At 38.1% G+C, this 24,282-nt stretch overlaps 1 protein-coding gene across 5 annotated transcripts in view; it reads right to left on the bottom strand.

Moving 5' to 3' along the window:
* The window catches only part of GLRA2 (glycine receptor alpha 2), a 217,773-nt gene that overhangs the window by 42,433 nt on the left and 151,058 nt on the right, over positions 1–24,282 (bottom strand). For all 5 annotated transcript variants that reach the window (XM_002762634.7, XM_078363906.1, XM_002762633.5 and 2 more), the window contains one exon: positions 10,841–10,990. In XM_002762634.7, the coding sequence (XP_002762680.1) occupies positions 10,841–10,990 (150 nt within the window). The remainder of the gene's footprint in view (positions 1–10,840; positions 10,991–24,282) is intronic.

Here is a 24,282-nt window from a genome sequence, read left to right as displayed (position 1 = left end):
AGGAAAAGGAAAAAGGACACCTATTGGGATTTTGAGTCTAAACATCTTTTACAAAACCCCTTATTCTCTGTTTGTTAATCTTCCAGTGACCAATTTCCCAACATGGAATCAATCACTGGAGTTAATGTCTTGGATATGACTGTGGTCATACTAGTAGCAAAGGTATGAAGTATGATTATAGCATTGCTATTACTAAAAGGTATTTTAGGAGTTTTCTGGACCATCACTTGTCACCTGGCATTTGTTAGAGAAATAAAATATTGGGTCCTGTTCTGGCCTACTGAATCAAAAGTCTAGGCCTCCAGGTGATTCTCATGTGCACCAAAGTTTGAGAAGCACTGGTCTAGAGCAGGATGGTCAAGGTGTGGTCTGTACCAGCTCCAGTCTGTCAACTGTTTATTGTGGTCTCTGATTAGACAAGTGTGCTTATTATGGGTTATTCTCAATTCCTGTGCTTATTGCTGTTCTAAGTAGTGAAGCTTCTTATATGCCTTCTCCCAGTTTTAGTAACAAATTGAATAAAACCTTTTCCACTGGATTCCTTCTAGAATGGTTGAAACCACTGTCTTTCCTCTCTTTTTATACTAGCATCATTGTGTGTACCTGTTGAATCACACACATCCAGGTATTAATCCTAAAAATAAGCTTTCATTATGACTTTCCACACTACTGAGCATTTCTTAAATAGCTGTAATAATATTTTTTCCTACCCACATAGAAGCCTCTCCATCTAACAGAATCTGGATATTAATTCAGAGTCTGAACCTAATATTTTCCAGATGCAGACCCTGCCTTACTTCATGCATGAAGCACAGCATTATAGATCTGTTTCCTCAGGGCATGTGGTATGTGGAGCCACATGATTTGTATCTTAATTAATGAAGCCAGTCAGATGGAGCTTTCCTTCATACTCAATTGAGTATACATTTGGATAAAGAAACCAAATTTCAATGACAGGCTGCTGGATAGAATTTGCCTTTTTCTAATATAAGGGAAAGACAACACGCCATCACCCAGTGGGCTCTACTTATGTACAGATCTTGCAGGAAGAGTTCTGTTTGACTGAGGTTAGCAGAATTGAAAGAGCTCTTCTGATGGTGTGCCGATAATGCTTGCAGGTGAGACATGATTTGCATACAAGAAAGAGAAAACAGTTGAAGCTTTTGCATATTAAGAAATATAGCCTGACAATGTTCTAAACCAGTTTCTCCACTGCACCACTATCAGCAGTACACCTAGGCAATTCTTTGTTGTGGGCTGCTGTGTTGTATATCCTGGGAGGTTTAGCCACATCCCTTGTCTCTACCTACTAGATGCTAGTAGCATCCCTTCCCAGATATGACAGCTAAACAGGTCTCCAGACATTGTCAAATGTCCCCTGGGGGCAAAATTGCCCTAGGTTTAGAACTACTCCTCTAAGCTTTTAGAGGAAGAGAAAAAGGTAAGAAGCCTTAAGCAGGACTCTCAAAGGTTGACCCCACTCTAATTGTAATTCAATGGGATTTTCATTTGCTTAGATTTGTTTGTTGATTAGACTTAGTGGTAGTGACATCTGCATTCCAACAGCCTTCTTTCAAAGTCAGTTTACATTCTCATTGAGTTTGAAGGATATTAATGGGTTCTCTACATTAGGGGAAGGTTTCTATGCATTTAAGACCTAGTTTAGTCACATCCAGTATCAAAGGAAGGCAAAACGTAAGAGGTTAGCTTCTGCCCAGTTATTTCCACTTCTCTCTTGTTTAGATATTGCAGAGTGAAAACACAAACTCATTATTTTATTCCTATGAATAAAGTTATTTTATAAGTTGTACATAGGCCATATTTTGCCATGCAATCTAATTTCCCTTTGTGGAAGAAAGACAAGAAGAGTAAAAATGCAAGAGCTATTGTAGCTGTTCTAAGATACTTGATGTGCTTTGTGCAGCATTTTCGCCAATACATTGAACACTAAAACCTTATGACCCAGAGTTTGCTACATACCTGTGTGGTAGAGAAATTGGACACAAAATGAGGAATCACTAAACATAGAACTTACTATGTGCCAAGGCCTGTTTTATGAGCTTTATCCAGGGAAGCACATTTTCACCACAATTCTATAGGATAAATATTATTATTCATCTCTGTGCCTCTGAAACTGCCTACCAAAATCAGAGAACTGTTACATTTTAAAGCCTCTATTTGAATGTTGGCAATTTAGCCCCTTCATTTTAGGAGGAGAAAACCACAACTCCATGTTGCCTTAGATAAAGTTAGCCTAAGACCCAGGTAAGGTGAGACAAAACAAAGCCACTTCATGATTTTGTCTAAGCACAGACAAAACAGGTCACTATACTACTTACAAAATGCTAAACATCCTTCTTTCTTGGTTAAAATTACTGCTAATTTTTTTAAACAATTATAGTTTTATTCTCATTCTAGTCTGCTTTCCTATAGATAAGATTTATTAAGATCATCGAATTTTGCACACTTTCTGACAGTATCTAATCTAGAGTACACTCCTGCTTCCTTGGACTTTTCCCCTTCAAATCAACCAATTTTTGGATGGAGACCATCACCCTCAACCCTTTATTGTATGTGTTCTCCCTCACTGCAAAGAGTAGTAAACCCACCTTGTTTAACTACAGGTTTGTTCCTGGTGGTCTTCGGCTAAAGGGCATTAACAATTGTTTGCCTATGGCGGGGAGGGGGGAGCTGGGGAGGGATAGCATGGGGAGAAATGCCAAATGTGGGTGAAGGGGAGGAAGGCAGCAAAACACACTGCCACATGTGTACCTATGCAACTATCTTGCATGTTCTGCACATGTACCCCCAAACCTACAATGCAATAAAAAAACCCAATTATTTGCCTATGGTACAAATCTAGAAGTTATACCTGATTTTCCAAATGACCGACTCAGTACCACAAAGATTAATACAATCTAGAACAATGGCCAATTTCAACAAAATGAAAATTTACAGGAATAAATATAAAGTCCTTTCTTTAGGTTAGGAAAAAAAAAACAGCAAAATCAAGAGGGGATAGCTTGACAGGTATATGTGTTAAATAGAAAAAAACCTGGGCATTTAATAAGCATTAGCAAGTTCAAAATGAGCCAGTCATGGAATATGACTACTTAAAAGCAATACTATAATTTAGTGCTCTATTAAAAGTATTCAAAAGTCCAGATAAAGATAGGGGATACTACTGCCATTTCATGTTATACATCAATCGTGCCTAGACTACCTTTCAAGTGTTGTTCCCCTCTATGTGTCCATGCATTCTCATCATTTAGCTCCCACTTATAAGTGAGAACAAGTGGTATTTGGTTTTCTGTTCTTAGTTTGCTGAGGATAATGGCCTGCAGCTCCATCTATGTCCCTGCAAAGGACGTGATCTCACTCATACGTGGAACCTAAAAAATTTGATCTCATGGGGCTAGAGGGTGTAATAGTGGTTATCAGTGTTGAGAGAAAACGAGGGGGACAGAGAGATGAGAAGTTAGTCAATAGGTACTATGTTACAGTTACATAGGAGGAATAAGTTCTGGTCTTCTATTGTACAGTTGTGTGAAAATAGTTAATGTATATTTAAAAATATCTAGGAGAGATGATTTTGATGAAGAAATAAGTTTCCTATGATTGATATAGTAATTATCCTGATTTGATCATAATACAATGTATAAAACCTCAAAACCTCACATTGTACCCCACAAATATATACAACTATATGTGTCAAATAAAAACAAATCAAAATAGAAGAAAAATAAGTAAAAGGCAACTTGTCATTAGGTGGCCTACATGCCATACTCATGTTCCCAAGCAGCCACAATTTCTATTTAGTAGCTGAACAAAACGAAGTCAGGGCTCTCTGGGTAACTGGAAGCATCTGAAATTAGGCACACTGGCAGAAGTAAGGTATGGTACAGCCAGATATAAAATGAAAATGGGAGATAAATGCAGGTGAGGCTGCATTATAGAGGACTTTTTATAACTTCACGTGGTGCTCATGCATGTTTCTTATTGGAGCTGAGGAGATAACATTAAAATAGGGTTTATTGCATTGACATGGGGCATCAGCTTCTAATAGACTGGGGTTGGCCAGTTCTGTCAGGGAAGATCTGGGCGTGATTGTTTCTGAGAAACTAGTTTGATAAAATTGACAGTGGCTACTTTGCAAAACCTAGAAAAGATAATCAAAGCAAATACACCTAATTGCACATTGCCTGGCAACTCCTTGAAAGTGACCCCATTTGATAGCTTGATTGCTCAGTAAACACCACTGTTCCCATGCATGTAAATGTAATCTCAGGTGTTCTCTCAATAAATACCTTCCTTGAATAAAGCTTAATGCCATTGTCTTTTTGGTGATGATCTGCTCTTGTGTTTTGCTATACCTTCTAAAATATCAACCTGTATGTTATTTCAGAGGTCAGTTTCTCAGTGGGAAATTAAAGAGATGACATTTTGCCTTGGGAATATTTACCTTTCTTTTTTTTTAAGATGGAGTCTCACTCTGTTGCCCAGGTTTGAGTACAGTAGCATGATCTCAGCTCACTGCAACTTCCACCTCCTGGGTTCAAGCGATTCTCCTGTCTCAGCCTCCTGAGTAGCTGGGACCACAGGCACAAGCCACCATGCCCAGCTGATTTTTGTACTTTTAGTAGAGACAGCGTTTTACATGTTGGCCAGACTTGTCTTGAACTCCTGACCTCAGCCTCCCAAAGTGCTGGGATTGTAAGTACAAGCCACCATTCCTGGCTGGAATATTGAACATTCTTAAATGATTTTTGCCAAAAAAAATTTAACTCAGGCCACAACGCATTTAGAGCCTGTGAAAATTAATTTAGTAGTTCATGACTAGGTGGGTCCCAATCTAGGGGAAAACAAGTGAGGCCTCAGGGGCAAAATTTGAGGAGGTACCCAAAACTCCAGTACCAAAATGATATTTAATGCAATGTTTTAAAATATCATTATTAATATGAAAAATCCATGAACAAAACATCAAATAAAAAATAAAACAGGACCTGACTCTGTACTTGTGCGTGCCTCACCCTATTTGCTTCACCTTGCCTCACCCTATTTTCTTTTTGCATCGGTTTCCTCATCTGTAAATTGAGATAAGAACGCTATCTTCATTGTTACTAGGTAATTTATTCACTTAATTCAATCCAAACAAGGACAATTTTGAAAGTGGCAAGTGGTACTGACAAACGTTACAACTCTATAATGTTGACCATTGCCAAGTAAGAAAAAGTGTTATCAAACAATAAAACATAGTTAAAACAGATTTATATCATACAGAAAATGACAAAATCACTCAATTGTGAGAATTCAGGCACTCAACAGCAAAACTGTTCAGTCTTTCTTTCCTTTTTGTTTCATGTTTACGGAACCTGTGATTTTCCATGTTTTCCACTGACCCTACCAAGTGATAGCCTGATGGCTTCATGGATTTTGCATGTCACGACAGAGAACAAGGGTGGTATCCCAAGTGACCAGTAGGGGCAGCAGTGACCCATCACTGAAAAAGACCAACATCTGTCCCCAGCTTCTGGTGTCCAAATTGTACTTCATTTTATAAGCAAGCTCCCCGCAAGCTATCCTGGAAAGGGAGTGTTAGTTATGACACTGCAACTGTAACACATCCAGAAAAGAGGCTTGGATAGTAGTGACTATTTCTTTTTCTATTAGATTTCACCGTGTGTTAAAGTGAGCACTTGTTCACTGCACATGCATACCTCCATAAGAGAGGATCACCCTATGACAGAAGCCAGGTCTATAAAGTGGAGGTCAAGAAAAGAAAATAAAAATAAAAAATAAATCAAAAAAATAAAGTGGAGGTCAACCAAACCCATTTCCATTTATTTTAATGCAACTATTAATAAAAAACATTTAATTTAAAATGAGTAATCAGGACAAATTTTAAATCACACAAGGTATTGGAAAAATAGGCCTAAATGAAGACTTTCCCAGATAAACTGGGCTGTATGATTGCATTACTCACACAGTTGTAGCGATTAAATGAATTACTATATGTAAAGTATCTAGAATAGTACCTGGCATATAGTAAGCCCTCAATAAATGTTAGCTCCTGTTATTTTTTTTTTCTAACCATGGTTCAGACTTTTTTAAAGATGGAAAAATGCTGCTTTTCTTAAGGGACAAATAATTGGAAATGTCTCTTGCCTATTTTTTTTCAAAATTCAATCATCGATGATAATTAGGAACCTTGACTGCAAAGGTTAAGTATGATTTAATTTGCTCTTCAACTCCCCTCAAGACTTAACTTTGGCAATAAAACTTTGTGTTCTGAATAGCCATTTGAGATGCACAAATTCAAGAACATCTCCACGTAAAACAATCAAACTTGATTTTTCTCTAAAAAAAATAGCAGATTGTAATTGCTAACTGGCATCTCTAAGACATCTTTTAATCTAAGGTATCCTTTTTGTTCCCATTGCCATGCCCAAACCATATCTTTATCCTCCTTCCTCAAACCCAGCTCCTTTGGCGTCTCTGAAGTTCAGGTCATTAGACTTCACCACTGATTTTCCTTATTGCTGCTGTTATCTATCTGTGCTGTTATCCTTTATTAGTTGATAACTTTAGCATCCATTTCCCTGTCAACCCAACACTCATATTAATGTCGTCTTTTCTGGGGAGTCTTAAATATTCACATAGATAATAGACCCCATTCTAGGCCTTCTAATTCCTGGACTGCCTTGTTGCCAATAATTTTTTCTCCACGCAGCCTTAGTCCCATATGCTTATTTATGATCGTAACCTTATCTTTGTCTTTACTTCCTGTGAAATCTTAATTTTGAGTCTCCCTCTCTCTCTCTCTCTCTCTCTCTCTCTCTCTCTCTCTCTCTCATACTTAATGTCTCTTTCATATTCTACCCTCTCTTATCCACCTTAGAATTTCTGGTTTATCACTGCAACTACTGCCATGCAAGCTCCCTTCACTTCACTTCCATCTCTCCTTCCCTCCCTCCCTCTCTCCCTTCCACTCTCTCTTCCTTCCTTCTCCTTTCTTTGTTTCTTCCTTCCTTCTTCCCTTCTAACTTCTCTTCTTTTGACTCCTCTATCATCTTCTTGTCTTTCACTCACTTTCCTGCTCACTTGGCAAAACTTCAATTGTATTTAAACTCAAGTATCTGTTACCTCAGTACCTGAACCTGAGCCAGGAAGCTTGCTGGGGGAAAACACATACCTCCTGATTGTTCACACTTTAAAGTCATAACCACAGTTCTCATGTGGGCACTCCCACTGCCTCTGCCTCAGCATTCTGTTCCATCTCTCTTCTTGGAGCAATGGCTTTTTTACTCTCCCAAACCAACATTTAATAGTTGCTCCTTCTTTCTCAAACCTTTATTTCTTCACCATACTCTTAGCTGATGGCTAGCCTCAGAATTCATGGACACAATAGGAGCTATTAGTTAGGAGCTCCTTCATCTTACCATCATTGGACATACCAATCGACTAGCAACCATAGTCATTTTCCCATTCTGTTTGTACAATGGTGAAGCACCCAGACTCTGGGAACAGAGTATCTCACTTCAAATCCACTATGCTACTTCCTGGCTCATGGGAATGAATAAGCTATTTAAGCTCTTTGTGCTTTAGTATCTTCATCTATGAATTGGCAATAATTTAAGCCATTATTAAAATGGATGAAATAATTGTATCCATGTAAAGCCAACCCTGACCCTTTGCTCTGAATTGTATTTTTTCTTGCCTTCTCAAGACATTTGTCCTTGAAATTATGTTCTCCTTTCACTGCAGTGTGAATACCTCCCTTTTAATGAGTCTTCCCCTTATCAAATGCATTCTTTTATCTTCTAGTTTGGAAAAACAAAATCCCCCATGAGTACACATTTTATTCCATACCATCTTCTATGTTCCCCTGCACAGTAAAGGCAATTGCAAGTGGTATCTAAAGTTTGCCACCATTTCCTTTGTTCCTTTTCCTGCCCCTTCCACGCTAGATAGGCTTTCTCAATGATGTAATGCTCCATTCTCAGAGCTTTTTTGTTTCTATTATCTTAATGTGTAATCTCACCTAGTTTTGTGGATTTAAAACAGTATCTATTTGCTGGTCACTGCCAAATAAACATTTCTATATTTCATTCCTTTCTTGAGCATATATTTCTATCTAATCACTTGCCAACTTTCCTGAGATATCTCATGGGCATCTGAACTTAAGAGCATAAAAATATGAGTGAGTTCCACCCCAAATCTGTGCTTGTCACAATAGTCCCTATCTTAATAAATGGTAATGCTACCTACCCAGTTGCTCAAGCCAAAATCTTTGAGACATATTCAATTTCTTTCATTTTCTCACCTCTTCACATAAAATACATTAGCATGACCTATTGGTTTTACCTCCAAAGCATAACCACTAGAATGTAAGTTTCATCAAAAAGTTGTGTTTTTTTCTCTCCTTTGAAGCAATGTATTCTAAGGGTTTAGACAGTACCTGGCACATAGTAAGAAGTAAATAAATTTTTGTGAAACGAATGAAAGAATCTTGAACCTAACCACTTTCCTTCATTCTCCTTCATTCTCATGACTAATACCGTAAGCTAAGCCATCAACATATCCACCTATATTTCTACAGTAGCCTCCTAACTTATCTGCTGCTATGCACTCAATAGCGTATTTTCTATATTGAAACTATTTAGTGGATTCCGATCACTTAGAGTAAAATACGATCCTTTATACTGGCCTGCAAATAAATCTGAAATCACCTATTCTTCAACCTCATTTTCTACTTCTTTATCTCTCTCATTCTCTACTGTATTCCCAGATTTCCATGTTTAAGCATAGTAGGTGCTCAATAAACATCTGTTAAATGAATAAATACATATATTTAACCTGTGTGAGTAGTTTGATTATGTAATGCCAGACATTGCTAATTAATCACAGATCTCATTCCCACAGAGCCCAGATACAGTCTAAGAATCTTTCACACAGCATTTCAAAAATACCCTACCAATTATTTAGAATTGGGAAGCAAAATGAAACCCATTTTTAATCTCTGGTCTAGAAGAGCATACAGTCAATAAGCCAGGATAGTGTTCCTTAAATTTATCTCATTGTAAAAATCACCTAGAGTGCTTATTAAGAGTACAGATTCTTGTATTCCACCCAACATTATAAATCAACATCTGAAAGGAATTTTACTGATAATTAGTATGTTTCAGAAGGGTCCTAGGTGACTCTTTTTATGATAAGGTAAGTTTGGGAAACCAGAGCAATATTACTGTATGTAAAAGAAATTGTTGAAGGACTTAAACCATCCACTGACTAATAGACAGTTGCAGTATGAGTTCTTTTAACTTTATACTATTTTGTGTTTAAATACCATCATAATCTAAGAATGTTTTCTGTGTGGCACAAGTGATCCTGAAATTGTGCTGCTGTGTGCTGGACTTCTGTGAATGTGATTAAAGAAACATTAGCACCAACAGGGAGGCAGTAAGGAGAAAATTGAGAAAGGCACAATATTAAAAGGTAATGTACAGCAAAGAGGATATTTGTGTTTCTTCACTTGTTTTCCTTATCTATGGCAGGACAAAATGTTCCTGAGAGGTAATGAAGAGCGAGACAGTGCAGCTAACAGGATAGATTTATCTCTTCAAGCCCAGAGTATGTGCAGGAAACCTTTTAGTAGATGCAGTCAGATGTCAGCTCATACCTACAGAAACTCAATATAAGCAATGTCTAACTCACAACAAATATTCAGCTTTACATCTAGGTATTTGCAGCATTAATAGTGACTGTGAAACATTTTTGTTTTCATTCCAACAGAGTAGCATGTAACTATTACTTCACTAACAGGTTTAATTTTTCAAAGATTTTTTTGGAACAGATTTTGAAAAATCTCTCTCTCTCTCTCTCTACTGTACATAAAATTTTAACTTTAGTTCTCAAGCAATACTGTTACGGGAGGTAACATTCTCCATATCAAAGGGCATGCTTCTCTCCCAGAGTTTGAAATGGAAAGCAGGTGCAAGCCTTTTGGTAGCCTCTATGAGATTGGGTTATAAACCAGAGCAGTGCTTTCCAAACATGTCTGCACACCAGAATTGCCTGGGGAGCTGCAGAAATACTGAGGTGGGTGCCCCTCCTAAGACTGAGATTTAATTGTGTAAGGTGTGTCTAAGGCTTGGGATTTTTTAAATATCCCCAGGCAATTTTAATGTGTAGGCAAGTTTGAGAACCACTGGACTGGAGATCTTGAGCTATGCATTTCAAACCTCAAGTCTCTGGATAGTGTAAAGCTTAGGATTCTTCACTAAACTTTAAGTTGAAATAATGAGCTGTTTCACTGGATTTATCAAGTTGCAGACTATATGGGCATGACATTATTTACATAAAGGCAGAGCAATTGATGAAAAAAGTCAACCAAATCAGTGATGTGCACACACAGTCACAGTCAAATACACACACACACATAGTCAATATTCAGAAGAACCAGGATTTTAAAATAACTTTGTCAAATTGAGTATATATCCCCAATTAGAGTTGCCAGATAAAATATAGGGAGCCCAGTTAAATCTGAATTTCAGATAAACAATTTTTAGTATAAGTGTGTCCCATGCAATATTTAGGATGTGCTTATATTAAAAATTGTTATCTGAAATTCCAGTTTAACTCCATAACATGTATTTTTATTTGCTGAATCTGACAGTCCTCCCCAATTTTAAAGGCCTAAGCTGAGCACTGAGTCAGTGCAGTGGGACAAATCAGAACAATAATTAACCTTGGCTTCTTGCTTATTGTGTGCTCTTCTCAATTACATTGCCTGGTGAACCAACTCAAGCTTTACATTGTCTGAACTGAGGGCAAATCGTACCTTATTCTGCCTCTTCTGTCTCCTTCGGAGGCGCAGGAACTCTTTGTGTTGCCTGGAGACAAAGTTCACTGCTGCATATTCCAGTAAGGCAGCAAACACAAACAGAAGGCACACCGCCATCCAGATGTCAATCGCCTTTACATAGGAGACCTGAGAGACACACCGAGAAGAAAGAGAAAGAGAGAAAGAGGCTATGAAAGCTTGCCAGGAAACCAGATTCCTAATGGTGAGAGCAGCAAAATAACCTCATTTCCTTGGTCAACGATTTTCCAGCATTTTCTTAAGAAACTGCGTAAGCCATTGATTTGACTTTGAAGATTCTGGGCAAAGCAGTGAAAGTCACATGCCCCCGAAACAGTAGCATTATTCCTGAGACCAGCTCCAAAGATGACTTCAAGAATTTCCTTGATGAGAATAGATTTTAAGTGTTCTCACCACAAATAAATATGTGCAATAATGCATATGTTAAGCAGCTCAATTTAGACATTCCATGATATGTTCATATATTGAAATACAAATTGTACACCATAAATAAATACAATTCTTATAAATTAAAAATAATAAATTATTCTCTTAGTTAAAAAAAAAACTTTGAGGCAAAATAGATTGGGTGCTATTATTAAAACTGCTCACTTCCTTCTATTTTTTAAATTAACATTTAAAAACCAATATAATTAAGATAATTTCAAAACATGGATGAGAAATAAACTATGGCCTTAGGCTCTTCAAAAGCCAATTTGTAATTTCCTTCAATTTACCGATCCTAACTGACATGAAAACACAATTTTAAATAGTTTTAAATCCTCACAATTTAAGAGTATTCAACCAAAGTAAAACATCAGGAATCTAGCCTTGAGAAGGTATCTGGTTAAAAAGAAGACTTTGATAACTCTTCAGTGTTTGCTTAAGTGTTTAGTAAGTCTTACAATTTGACAAAGTAGATTCTGAAAGCAAATACTATTTACTTGCAATGGAAAATGCCCCTCATCTCACTCGACTTAGAATTTTTTTCATGTGTAAAAGGGAAAAATAATTGGATGAAGTTATAAAGTATTGGTTCCTAGACTACAAAGAATATTTATTAAACTGCCATCTGAATATGTACTATCCAGTTCTAATTTTTAAATAGGGTTTCCTATATTTTGATAGCTATCAAGTGCTTGCCAGCATTTGAAGCATTTTACATGTGTGAATTTTTTAACCCTTACAACAACAATTTTCTGATAAGAAAACTGGGGTACAGAGGGGTGAAATTATTACCCAAAGTCACAAAAGAAATAAATGACAGAGTCAAGACTGGAACTGTAAGTGCCCATATGAGAAGAATGGAGAGATCCAAAATTGACACCCTATCATCAAAATTGAAAGAGCTAGAGGAGCAAGATAAAAAAAACTCAAAACCCAGCAGAAGACAAGAAATAACTAAGATCAGAGCTGAACTGAAGGAGATTGAGACACGAAAAACCCTCCCAAAAATCAATAAATCCAAGAGCTGGTTTTTTGAAAAGATCAGCAAAATAGACAGACCGCTAGCCAGATTGATTAAAAAGAAAAGAGAGAACAACCAAATAGATGCAATAAAAAATGATAAAGGGGAAATCACCACAGATTCCACAGAAATTCAAACCATCATCAGAGAATATTACAAACAACTCTATGCACATAAACTAGTAAACCTGGAAGAAATGGATAAATTCCTGGACTCCTGTGTCCTCCCAAGTCTAAACCAGGAGGAAGCTGAAACTATGAATAGACCAATAACAAGGGCAGAAGTCGAGGCAGCAATTAAGAGCCTACCACACAAAAAAAGCCCAGGTCCAGACGGGTTCACAGCCGAATTCTACCAGACACACAAAGAGGAGCTGGTACCCTTCCTTCTGAAACTATTCCAAATAACACAAAAAGAAGGAATCCTACCCAAATCATTCTACGAGACCAATATCATCCTGATATCAAAACCCGGCAGAGACTCAACAAGAAAAGAAAACTTCAGGCCAATATCCATGATGAACATAGATGCAAAAATCTTCAATAAAATATTGGCAAGCCGATTGCAACAGCAAATCAAAAAACTTATTCATCATGATCAAGTAGGATTCATCCCAGGGATGCAAGGCTGGTTCAACATACGCAAGTCTATCAACGTAATTCACCACATAAACAGAACCAAAAACAAAAACCACATGATTATCTCAATTGACGCAGAGAAGGCATTTGACAAAATTCAACAGCCCTTTATGCTAAAAACCCTCAATAAACTCGGTATCGATGGAACGTATCTCAAGTAATAAAAGCTATTTATGACAAACCAACAGCCAATATCATACTGAATGGGCAAAAACTGGAAGCATTCCCTTTGAAATCCGGCACTAGACAAGGATGCCCTCTCTCACCACTCCTATTCAATATAGTACTGGAAGTTCTAGCCAGAGCAATCAGGCAAGAAAAAGAAATAAAGGGTATTCAAATAGGAAAGGTGGAAGCCAAATTGTCTCTATTTGCAGACGACATGATAGTATACCTAGAAGACCCCATTGCCTCAGCCCAAAATCTCCTGAAACTGATAAGCAACTTCAGCAAAGTCTCAGGATATAAAATCAATGTGCAAGAATCACAAGCATTCGTCTACACCAATAACAGACTTAAAGAAAGCCAAATCAAGAGCGAACTGCCATTCACAATTGCTACAAAAAGAATAAAATACCTTGGAATACAACTCACAAGGAACGTAAGGGACCTCTTCAGGGAAAACTACAAACCACTGCTCAACGAAATCAGAGAGGACACAAACAGATGGAGAAACATTCCATGTTCATGGTTAGGAAGAATTAATATCGTGAAAATGGCTATACTGCCCAAAGTAATTTACAGAATCAACGCTATCCCCATCAAGCTACCATTGACTTTCTTCACAGAACTGGAAAACACCACCTTGAACTTCATATGGAACCAAAAGAGAGCCCGCATAGCCAAGTCAATTCTAAGCAAAAAGAACACAGTGGGGGGCATCACACTACCGGATTTCAAACTATACTATAAGGCTACAGTAATCAAAACAGCATGGTACTGGTACTAAAACAGAGATATAGATCAATGGAACAGAACAGAGGCATCAGAGGCAACACAACATAGCTACAACCATACAATCTTTGATAAACCTGACAAAAACAAGCAATGGGGAAAGGATTCCCTGTTCAACAAATGGTGCTGGGAAAACTGGCTAGCCATGTGTAGAAAGCAGAAACTGGACCCCTTCCTGACACCTTACACCAAAATTAACTCCAGATGGATTAAAGACTTACACTAAGACCCGGCACCATAAAAATCCTAGAAGGAAATCTAGGCAAAACCATCCAGGACATAGGAGTAGGCAAGGACTTCATGAACAAAACACCAAAAGCATTGGCAACAAAAGCCAAAATAGACAAATGGGACCTAATGAAACTCCACAGCTTCTGCACAGCAAAATAAACAAGTCTCTAGTGTGAATCGGCAACCAACAGAATGGGAAAAAATTTTTGCAGTTTACCCATCTGACAAAGGGTTGATATCCAGAATCTACAAAGAACTCAAACAGATTTACAGGAAAAAAACAAACAAGCCCATTCAAAAGTGGGCAAAGGATATGAACAGACACTTTACGAAAGAAGACATATATATGGCCAACAATCATATGAAAAAATGCTCATCGTCACTGGTCATCAGAGAGATGCAAATCAAAACCACATTGAGATACCATCTCACGCCAGTTAGAATGGCGATCATTAAAAAATCTGGAGACAACCGATGCTGGAGAGGATGTGGAGAAAAAGGAACACTCTTACACTGTTGGTGGGAGTGTAAATTAGTCCAACCATTGTGGAAGACGGTGTGGCGATTCCTCAAGGCCTTAGAAATAGAAATCCCATTTGACCCAGCAATCCCATTACTGGGCATATATCCAAAGGTCTATAAATCGTTCTACTACAAGGACACATGCACATGAATGTTCATTGCAGCACTGTTTACAATAGCAAAGACCTGGAATCAACCCAAATGCCCATCGATGATAGACTGGATTGGGAAAATGTGGCACATATACACCATGGAATATTATGCAGCAATCAGAAATGATGAGTTCGTGTCATTTGTAGGGACATGGATGAATCTGGAGAACATCATTCTCAGCAAACTGACACAAGAACAGAAAATGAAACACCGCATATTCTCACTCATAGGCGGGTGATGAAAAATGAGAACACATGGACACAGAGAGGGGAGTACTAAACACTGGGGTCTATAGGGGGGAAAGGGGAGGGCCAGTGGGAGGGGGAGGTGGGGAGGGATTGCCAGGGGAGAAATACCAAATGTGGGTGAAGGGGAGAAAGCAAACAAAACACACTGCAATGTGTGTACCTATGCAACTGTATTGCATGCTCTGCACATGTACCCCAAAACCTAAAATGCAATTAAAAAAAAAAAATTAAGACTGGAACTGGAACTCAGTCTGACTAGTGGATTTCCTTTCTAAACACACACACACACACACACACTACTAGGATCATAATTTGTTTCTTTGCATTTCCCTTTGTCCTTTATACTGAGTATTTCCCGTGTTACTTATTTCTGGATCATAATTTAAAATGCTTGCTTAATGGTCTATACCATGATTAAACATTCCACATTATGGGACGTATAGGTTATTTTATGTGTTATGACTATAAATTTTGCTGCTATAAACATTCTTCTCCCAAAATATTTGACTGTGTCCCTGATTATTTGCTGCATCACCTTTGGGGTGAGTTACAGCGGTAAAGCTATGAAAACAGGCTCTAGAATTAGAAGGCTTGCAGCAGCACAGTGAACATAAAAGCAGAAATCCTGGAGCAAGATGCCCCAAGTAACTAATGCTGCTGTGCTACTCTCTGTATAACTCAGTTATTACCTCTCTCTACCTCTATTCCTTATCTTTAAAATAGGAACAATAATGGTACCTACCACATAGAGTTGTTAAGTGGATAAAATCACTTACTATATATAAAGACTTTAAAATAGTTCCTAACACAGAGTAAGCGCTACATAGATGCAATTATTAGGCCATATAAGGCTGTGATTTTGTTAGTGGAGAAACTTTGGGAGGCAAAAGTTAGTAAGGATAATAAAACCCATCCATAGTCATAATATATTCTAATTATGATTTTTAAGATCACCATCTGCCTTACACTATTTGTCTAAAACTATCTGAAGTACTTGTGTCCGTTCCACGTGTTGTGACAAAATGATCCAGCACTGTTATCTCCAGTCCTTTAAACATATTATTCTTCCTACCTAGGATGCTTATTCCCACTCTTTCTGATTAATAGACTCCTCAGAATTCTTTAGGACTTAGCTCAGATATCAATTCTTCTGGGAAGTGTCCCCAGCCTTTCCCCTCTCTCTCATTTGAGTTAGGGGCCATGTTTCTTTGTTCCCTTATCACTCTTTATGAAACCTATCTGTTCCTTCTGAGCCCACTTTTTACTTGTGATGGAAGATGAACCTCATGTCATTAAACTTACAGGTGTGTGTGTGTGCGTGTGTGTGTGTGCGTGCGCGTGTGTGTGTGTATTTTTTGAGATAGTGTCTTGCATTTTCTCCCAGGCCGGAGTGCTGTGGTGTGATCTCAGCTCACTACAACGTCTGCCTCCCAAGTTCAAATTATTCTCCTGCCTCAGCCTCCCAAGTAGCTGGGATCATAGGCACGTGCCACCACACCTGGATAACATATGTATTTTTTAGTAGAGGCAGGGTTTTATCATGTTGGCCAGGCTGGTCTTGAACTCCTGACCTCAAATGATCTGCCTGACCTGGCCTCCCAAAGTGCTGGAATTAGAGGTGTGAGCCATTGTGCCCGACCAATTATATTTTAAAGTATTCCCTAACCCAACTCTGAGACTGTAAGTTTATTTTTTTGTTTTTGTTTTTAGTTTAGGCCCTATACAGTGTTACTTTGTATCATCAGCACAGGACCTAGCAAATGGGTAGGCAGTAGTTATGTGGATAGATGGAATGGTGGATAAAAACGTGGTAGATGGATCAATGGTGGATAGATGGACTGAAGTTTGAATAACTGAATGGTTGAATGAAACAGAAGGAAGGAAAGAAGGGAGGGAGGAAGGAAGCAAGGGAGGGAAATACCTATTTTTGTGCTTTACTTTAAATAGTTATGAATGATATACTATTACCCACAATTGTATGTATTTCATACTTCTAAGAGTGAACTATTAGTAAGTTTTTATTCTGTCAGCCCACCTAACATTCTCGGAACATTTGTTTCCTTAATAAACAATAGTTTGTCTTATATTTAGTCTTCTGGAGCAATACTATTTTCCTGTAATTATAGAACTTTACCAATCACAACATTTCCAGTTATATATTATTCAGATGGCACATAAATGTTTTAAGACCCAATAATGAGAGGAATGTGTTAATGCCTGAGATATGTGCATAGCAAGAGCTAAGTCCAGTAGAGCTGACCATCATTCCTCCTCTTTTTGGTGTTTACAGCATTCGGTAATTTGTACACCTTTTCCCATCTTCTTCTAGCAATCAGCAGACCCAGCTCGTATTTGGCTCTTTTATAGCTGCTCATAAATGAGTCCTTCCAATCTCTTAATCATTTTGGTTGGTCTCTGAGCTTCCTCCAAATTATTAACATCTTTCCAGCATTGAAGTGCTGGCATTAAATGCATTATTCACCTGGATTTAGAGGGTATTGTGAGACATCTATTACATATGATGTCGTGTTCCTTGGTGCTGGTTTCTCAGAGCTGAAATGCCTTTTTTGCTTTTACCCAGCTCTGTTGTCAGATTCTCTCCTTTCGGCTGCTAATCCTTAGATGTTTTGAGCTTACATCATCCCTTGTCACATTCCTTTTATGATTCTTGGGTTTACCTGATTCCTTCTTGAACTACCTTACTACAAACTTTCAAGATACTTTTCTTTTTTTACAATTTTATATTTTTATTGCATTTTAGGTTTTGGGGTACATGTGAAGAACATAGCCCATTCAAAAGTGGGTGAAGGTAAGATAGTTTTAAAAGGTAATTAAGCTCTGAAAATGCTGTTATGATTTACTAAGTTGGTAACTTTTCAGGTGTATTTAATTCAGAAAAACAAAAACAAACATTGAGAGCCTACTACATGGAAAGCTGTACTAGGTGCTGGTGGGGGATGGGGCAAAAGATACACAGATGACTGAAAAGTAGATTAATTCTCTCCAGGACTTTCCAGATTTTACTTCAGGGGACCCCACTCATACTGTGCTACAGAAAGTATCATTCACATAGATTATGGAGCAGCAAATTATAGCCCATGGATCAAATCCAGTCTACTGCCTGTTTCATAAATATTTATTGAAAGACAGCCATATTCATTCATTTACATATTGTCTATGGATACTTTAACACTAAAATGGCACAGTTGAGTAGTTGTGACAGAAACGAAATGGCCACAAAGCCTAAAATACCATATGGCTCTTTACAGAAAACATTTTCCAGCCTCTGACCTAGACTTTAGTGTTATCTTGTTTTTCTTGGGGATGTACATCTCAGTGGCCCTGCTTCACTACTTAAGAATCCCATGGTCTACTGAGGGAGACAGTCACATGAACATATAACTGATGCAAAGTAGATAGTTCCCCATGACAAAGTAAAGGAAGGATAAAAATTCTGGTGGAATATGGGCAGGTTGATGCCGACGGAAACATCAGTAAAGGCTTTATTCCTAGGTGGTGTAGTGTTTGATTTAGGGCTTGGGGAGAGCCAGATCTTTGATGGGAAGAAGAAACTGTAAAAGCAAAGCCATAAAGATGGGAGAGAGTATGGTGGTCTTGTGAATGAGCAACCCAGTGACCGGAGTATGCTGGGTACCTGAGAGGTAATGGTGAGCGGTGGACAGGGAGGCTGGGCTAGCAAAAGAAGGCATTCGAAGCCAAACTGATAGGTTCGGGCTTTCAAACTGCTTGTAAAGATAAGCTCATGATGGGTTTGAGGTGGGGTATAGATGTATAAGGTTTCTGTTTTGTTTTGTTTTTTACAATTATTCTGATGCTATTTGTCCCCAAAAGCAAGAGTACTGGCAAAGCAGACATTTTCCTCCTTATGTAAATTAACCTCCGCTCTTCTTGGCACTTTCACTTCTATATATAGGTTGGTTCTCTTCCAGGCTCTCTAGCATCTGTGAATCAACAACATCTCTGAATGATCTAATCTTCCTTACTCTCTTTGGGACATATTCTTCCACTTAGTATTAGTATTTCTTGAACTCTTTCCTCCTCAGTTTTCACTCTGTCTTCATATCCTCAATGAATTAATTCACTCCTATAGCTTTCTTCTTATTTCTGTGTGTCAGGGTGGTGGTGGTGGTGGTGGTGTGTGTATGTTGAGTCTTATACCAGAGACTGGGGATATTCTTCTGAATTTCATTTTCTCTGCCTGTAAGCTAGATTTTCCAGTTCTGTTGGATCCTCAGTGGAATGTGGACAGAAGTTACACGTTAGGACCTCTAAAATCTTCCATGAGGCCCTTAGGACTTTACCTTCTGCAGCCACCTTAGATGTTACCTGTTTAAGATGATAGTGCCGTAAGATGGAAGAAGCTTGGATCCCCAAAAAGACCTAGGGCCACCCACCCCACTGTGGAGCATACTGTGAGTGAGAGGGAAACTTCTATTGTATCAAGCCACAGGAATAAGAAGAAAGATGTAAGAGTGGATGAATTCATTGAGGATATGAAGGTTTTATGTTTCCAAAGCTCCCAAATTATTCCCCCAGCCCTGGCCTCTCACCAGCATTCTGTGGTAATTCTAAAATAGCTACAGTTAGTATTTGCAAAATTAAATGTATTAAATGCCGCCTCCTTCTTATTCATCTCATTTAAATGTTTCTTCTCACTAGCAACCTGGTTTTACCACTGTTTCCCCCTCCCTTGTCTTCATCTCCAGTACTCAATCTACTGCACACACTCAGCATTTCTTTCTCTAAAGCAACCCTGGGTTTACTCTTTACTCTCTTCATTCCAAAGATGTCACTTTAATCCTGTCAATCAACACCTAACACCTGGTTATTATAACAACTTCCTAACTGGTTGCCCTGCATTCAGTTCTTCCCCCATGGCATCTAGTCTTTTGCTTCTGTGAAATAAAATTTAAAACACCAATTTGATTTTGAAACACATCTGCTTAGGAATTACTGTGGCTGCCTATTGCAGGCTCTGGTATTCAAGGCCTCGCACAGCATGTGTCTACCCTAGTTAATCAATCTTATTGCACTCTTTCATAACACAAGCTTTGTATTTTGTTTAAGCAAATTTGCTTAGCCCTGAGTAAGGCAAATCCATTCCCAGTGGCGACTTTGTCTACACCAGTTGTTCCTAAATGAGGTTGACTTTTCACCCCAGGGGACATTTGGCAATGTCTGGGGATATTTTTGGTTGTCACAACCAGGGAGCAGTGCTATTGGCATCTAGTAGTGGAGGTCAGGGATGCTTCTAAACATCCTATAGATGCACAGGACAGTACCCAAAACAAAGACTTAAACAGTCAAAATGCCAATAATTCTGAGGTTGGAAAACCCTGAGAGAGACAAGCAAAAACAAACAAACAGAAAACAAACCCAGGTAACTATGTCTAGTCTAGTGGTTCTCAACCAGAAGTGATGCTGCTCCCAAGAACATCCAACAGTGTTTGAAGATGTTTTTGGTTGTTCCATCTGAGAAGTAAGGAGTTGCTATGGTTTCTAGCGTGTTGAGGCCAGGGATGCTACTAAATAGCCAACAATGCAAAGGACTGCCTTTAATTCAAATAATTACCCAGTCCCAAATGTTAATAATGTTATAAGGTGAAAAACTCCTGCTCTATACTCTTCTTCCAGCACAGAAACATTTCCCACATTTTATATCTGTTTAGTTCCAGGTAATTCTTCAAGGAGGAGCCCAAATTCCACCCCCAAGGTGATAATTTCTTTGCCTGTTCTAGCCCATGGTGGTCTTGCCCATCTTTAGAATTTGTAATGCACTTAAAGATCAAATCATCCAGTTTAAGTCTTCACTTCATGCATCTGTTTTACCCACCCAACTAAAGTATGCGATACTTGTGGGAATATAGATCCAATAACGCATTCTGTACCCATGACACTGAGGATAAGTTTTTGTGCATATAGTAAGTATCCCTGTAGGTTTTTGTTGACTGTCAAATTTTCCAAGTGGTATATAAATTCAAATTTCTTTCACAATTATTGTTTTATATGAAAGGTAAGCTACAAAGAAAAGACAACAAAAAGAAGAAAAATGTAGTTTCTCTCTTCTAGAGAGGATAGTTGTTGACAGCCAAATTACTCTGGGTTTATTTTCATTAAGGAAAAGGAGAATACTTATTATTTATATGACTTTACGACTTATGTCGTTTACAAATATATCTGGTGGGAAAGTAGAACCACTCAAGTTGTTTAGGGTTTCATGGTGCTAGATAAGCATTTATCTGTAGTTGGAAAAGATAAGGTAGATGGTAGAATTTGTTAGTTGCTCACTTGTTTTGGCATCATACTGACATTTCTTAGAGGTATTTCTTGTTTATATTCTTTTCAGTACGTTTGGCATTTTTGAAAACTTTGGCAAGTTTTATTGAGTCAATTATTTTCATTAATGACATCCTTAGTTCAGCTTCAAAGTGGAAAATTGAGTCTTTATTTACTTTAGCTCCATAATTTGTTTTGTCTGTTCAGACACTATATTGTTTCCTGTTGTTGTTATTATTTGAGACATTTTCTACCTGATGTTGGTTTCTAGGACAGAAGAATGAGTCATCATTGTACAAGGATTACCTGAATGTCCTTACAGCTTGGATGCCCTCTCCATTCCTCACGGGCAAGTAACTTCCATGTGATAATATGCCAACTAAAGTATATCCACATTCTCAGCCCCTAGGCTGGCCCCAGAGAGCTGTGACATTCCTCCAGCAGCGAATCAAGGAGGATTGCTAATGAACATGTACAGAGAGTGGTTCACTACGAGAAAAATCACAAATGACTATGATAGTTGTGACTGTAATAGAAAAGAAACAAAATGGAATTCATAGTAGAATCTCAAAAGATTCAGATAGTTTTCTTTCTTTAAGTGGAATGATTACTCACACCACCTGCTTGAGTCAATGTTTAATTATCCTCCACAATATATCCAGGTAACAAAATTGCACTTGTGCTACTTATGTTTATACAAATAAAAAATGTTTAATTATTCTCAAACTATGCCTGAAAACTATCGATAAAGCAAAACAGAAGTTTTTTTTCTTCTGTACAGTACAATTTCATTTATATGTGAAAAATATTTAACCTTGATTAATGTAGCTATTGAAATGAGAAATACCTGTTGGCCACAGTAGCCTGAGATGTGTTTCTGTTATGTAAAATAGAAGGCTTTGGTAGCTTCTGTTATATAAAATAGAATGCTTTGGTATCATAAGTTTGATAAAAATCAACTTATCTTTTATCAAGTGCTATAAAGTATACCATTACGCTTTCCATTCCCATTTTTGGGGGAAAAAGTTCATTAAATGCAAATCTAAACTTCATATAGCTAGTAATGAACAGAAATGGGAATGAGAATTCTGGCTTTGCTTTTCTATTTTGTCTCTTACCTATATTCAGTAACCGTATTATGAGAAAAAAATATAGATAGTCAAATTAATCCTAGTGCCAAAGATTCATGGTGCTGTACAATTTCATGTTTATAGTTTCACTGCCAAGTTGCCATTTTTATTGCCTGATTAAAGAGCTCACACCTGCTGTTTAATGCTGGGAAAACCAGATTTCTTTGGCAGGGATGGATGATGACAGCACTGACTACCTGGCCCATCCCAGTGTCACCACTCTCACCCTATTTTCTCTCCATGTCTAATATCATTGTTGGGTTCTAAGCCAAGTAGTTTAGTAAAGAGTTACTGTGAAAGTGCTGTTGGCAGAAATAGACATTGGGTGGTATTGCCTCCAAGCCTGGCATCTGCAGGGACCAACCAATTATAAATGGACATTTGGGGACCAATTACTTTGTTGGGCAGTGGGTGGTACACAGGCCTAGTGCACTGATATTATTTCTAAAGATGAATACGTTTCTCTCCATTATGGTGGTCAGAAAATTGTTTAAAGTAGCTTGCCAAAACTTACTATCCATGTGAGTTTCATAGGTAGAGAGGTACAAGGAGAGTAAAACTGCCAGCCCTAGAATATACAAGCAACACCAGGTGATATCCATTGTTAGAGTCACCATAGGGACACCCTGCAAAAAGGCACCCCCGAGTCTCAGCTTCTTGAAAATGCAGGCGTCTGAGGGAGTCAAGGTGAAGGAGTGGTTAGCATCGGAGGAAGTAGGGCAAAAGAGCATCTTTCTTCCCTTTGCTTATGTCTGCCATGTTACTACATTTTTGGCTGATAGACAAGAATACTGATTGCTGCCATAGTCTACGTCCTATGCTTGCACCTTCAGTGCAAAACAAGTGATGTATGTTTATTACCTAATAAGGGCAGGAATGAGGATGGAATGGGGGTCTGGAGCAAACTGCCCATTGGTGGGAAAACACTCTCAATGAAGAAAAGGGCCAACTGGGTTATCTCAGTACTGGTAAGACAACCATGAGCTTTGGGGAGATGATGCTTCACTTAATAAATGTTTATGTAGTGTGTGTGTGTGTGTGTGTGTGTGTGTGTGTGTGTGTGTGTGAGAGAGAGAGAGAGAGAGAGGGAGAGAGAGAGAGCAAACAAAAGAGAGAGAGAATGAGAAAGAGAGAGAGAGAGGAGAAAAACTGGGGAGACTATGAAGATATGGAAGAAAGGAAGAAAATAAAAAATAACAAACATTTTTGAAGCTAGACTAACCTGGATTTGAATCCTAGATAAATAACCAATGAATTTGGAAAAATACTTAACCTTTTGGAATCCTAATTTCTTCATATCAAAGTAGGGGCCCACACATTCAAGTTTCACGGGATCATTGAAGGATTGAATAAGATACTTTATATAAATCTTAACACTCATTTGGCAGATTATAGAATCTCAGCCACATTGGCTTGTAAGAGATGAGCTCCAGAAGACATTGCATAATTCAAAACTTGCATAATTCAAGACAGTTTTCCCTAGAGGAATAAATGTAAAGTAGAATATCTTGTATTTCATATTTTGTGCATGCACTAAGACTCTGTTAGTTTTTTATATTGCCATGTTTTAAATTCACATAATCTAAGTTCACATAAATGAAACTTCATTGCAGTCAGCACTCCTGTATGTGATGGGGGCTGATATATGCTGTCACGAAAGGAAAACAAACAAAATCACCACCACCACTATCATCAACAAAAAGCTTGCAGTACCACCATTCTATGAGCTGTCTCCATTATAAGGATAAGAAAACTGGGTTCACTCATTAAATTTACCAAG

This window comes from Callithrix jacchus, chromosome X, assembly GCF_049354715.1.
Source record: "Callithrix jacchus isolate 240 chromosome X, calJac240_pri, whole genome shotgun sequence".
NCBI classification, from domain to species: domain Eukaryota; kingdom Metazoa; phylum Chordata; class Mammalia; order Primates; family Cebidae; genus Callithrix; species Callithrix jacchus.
Note: the sequence above shows the minus strand (reverse complement) of the source record. Positions and strands in the feature narration are given on the sequence as shown.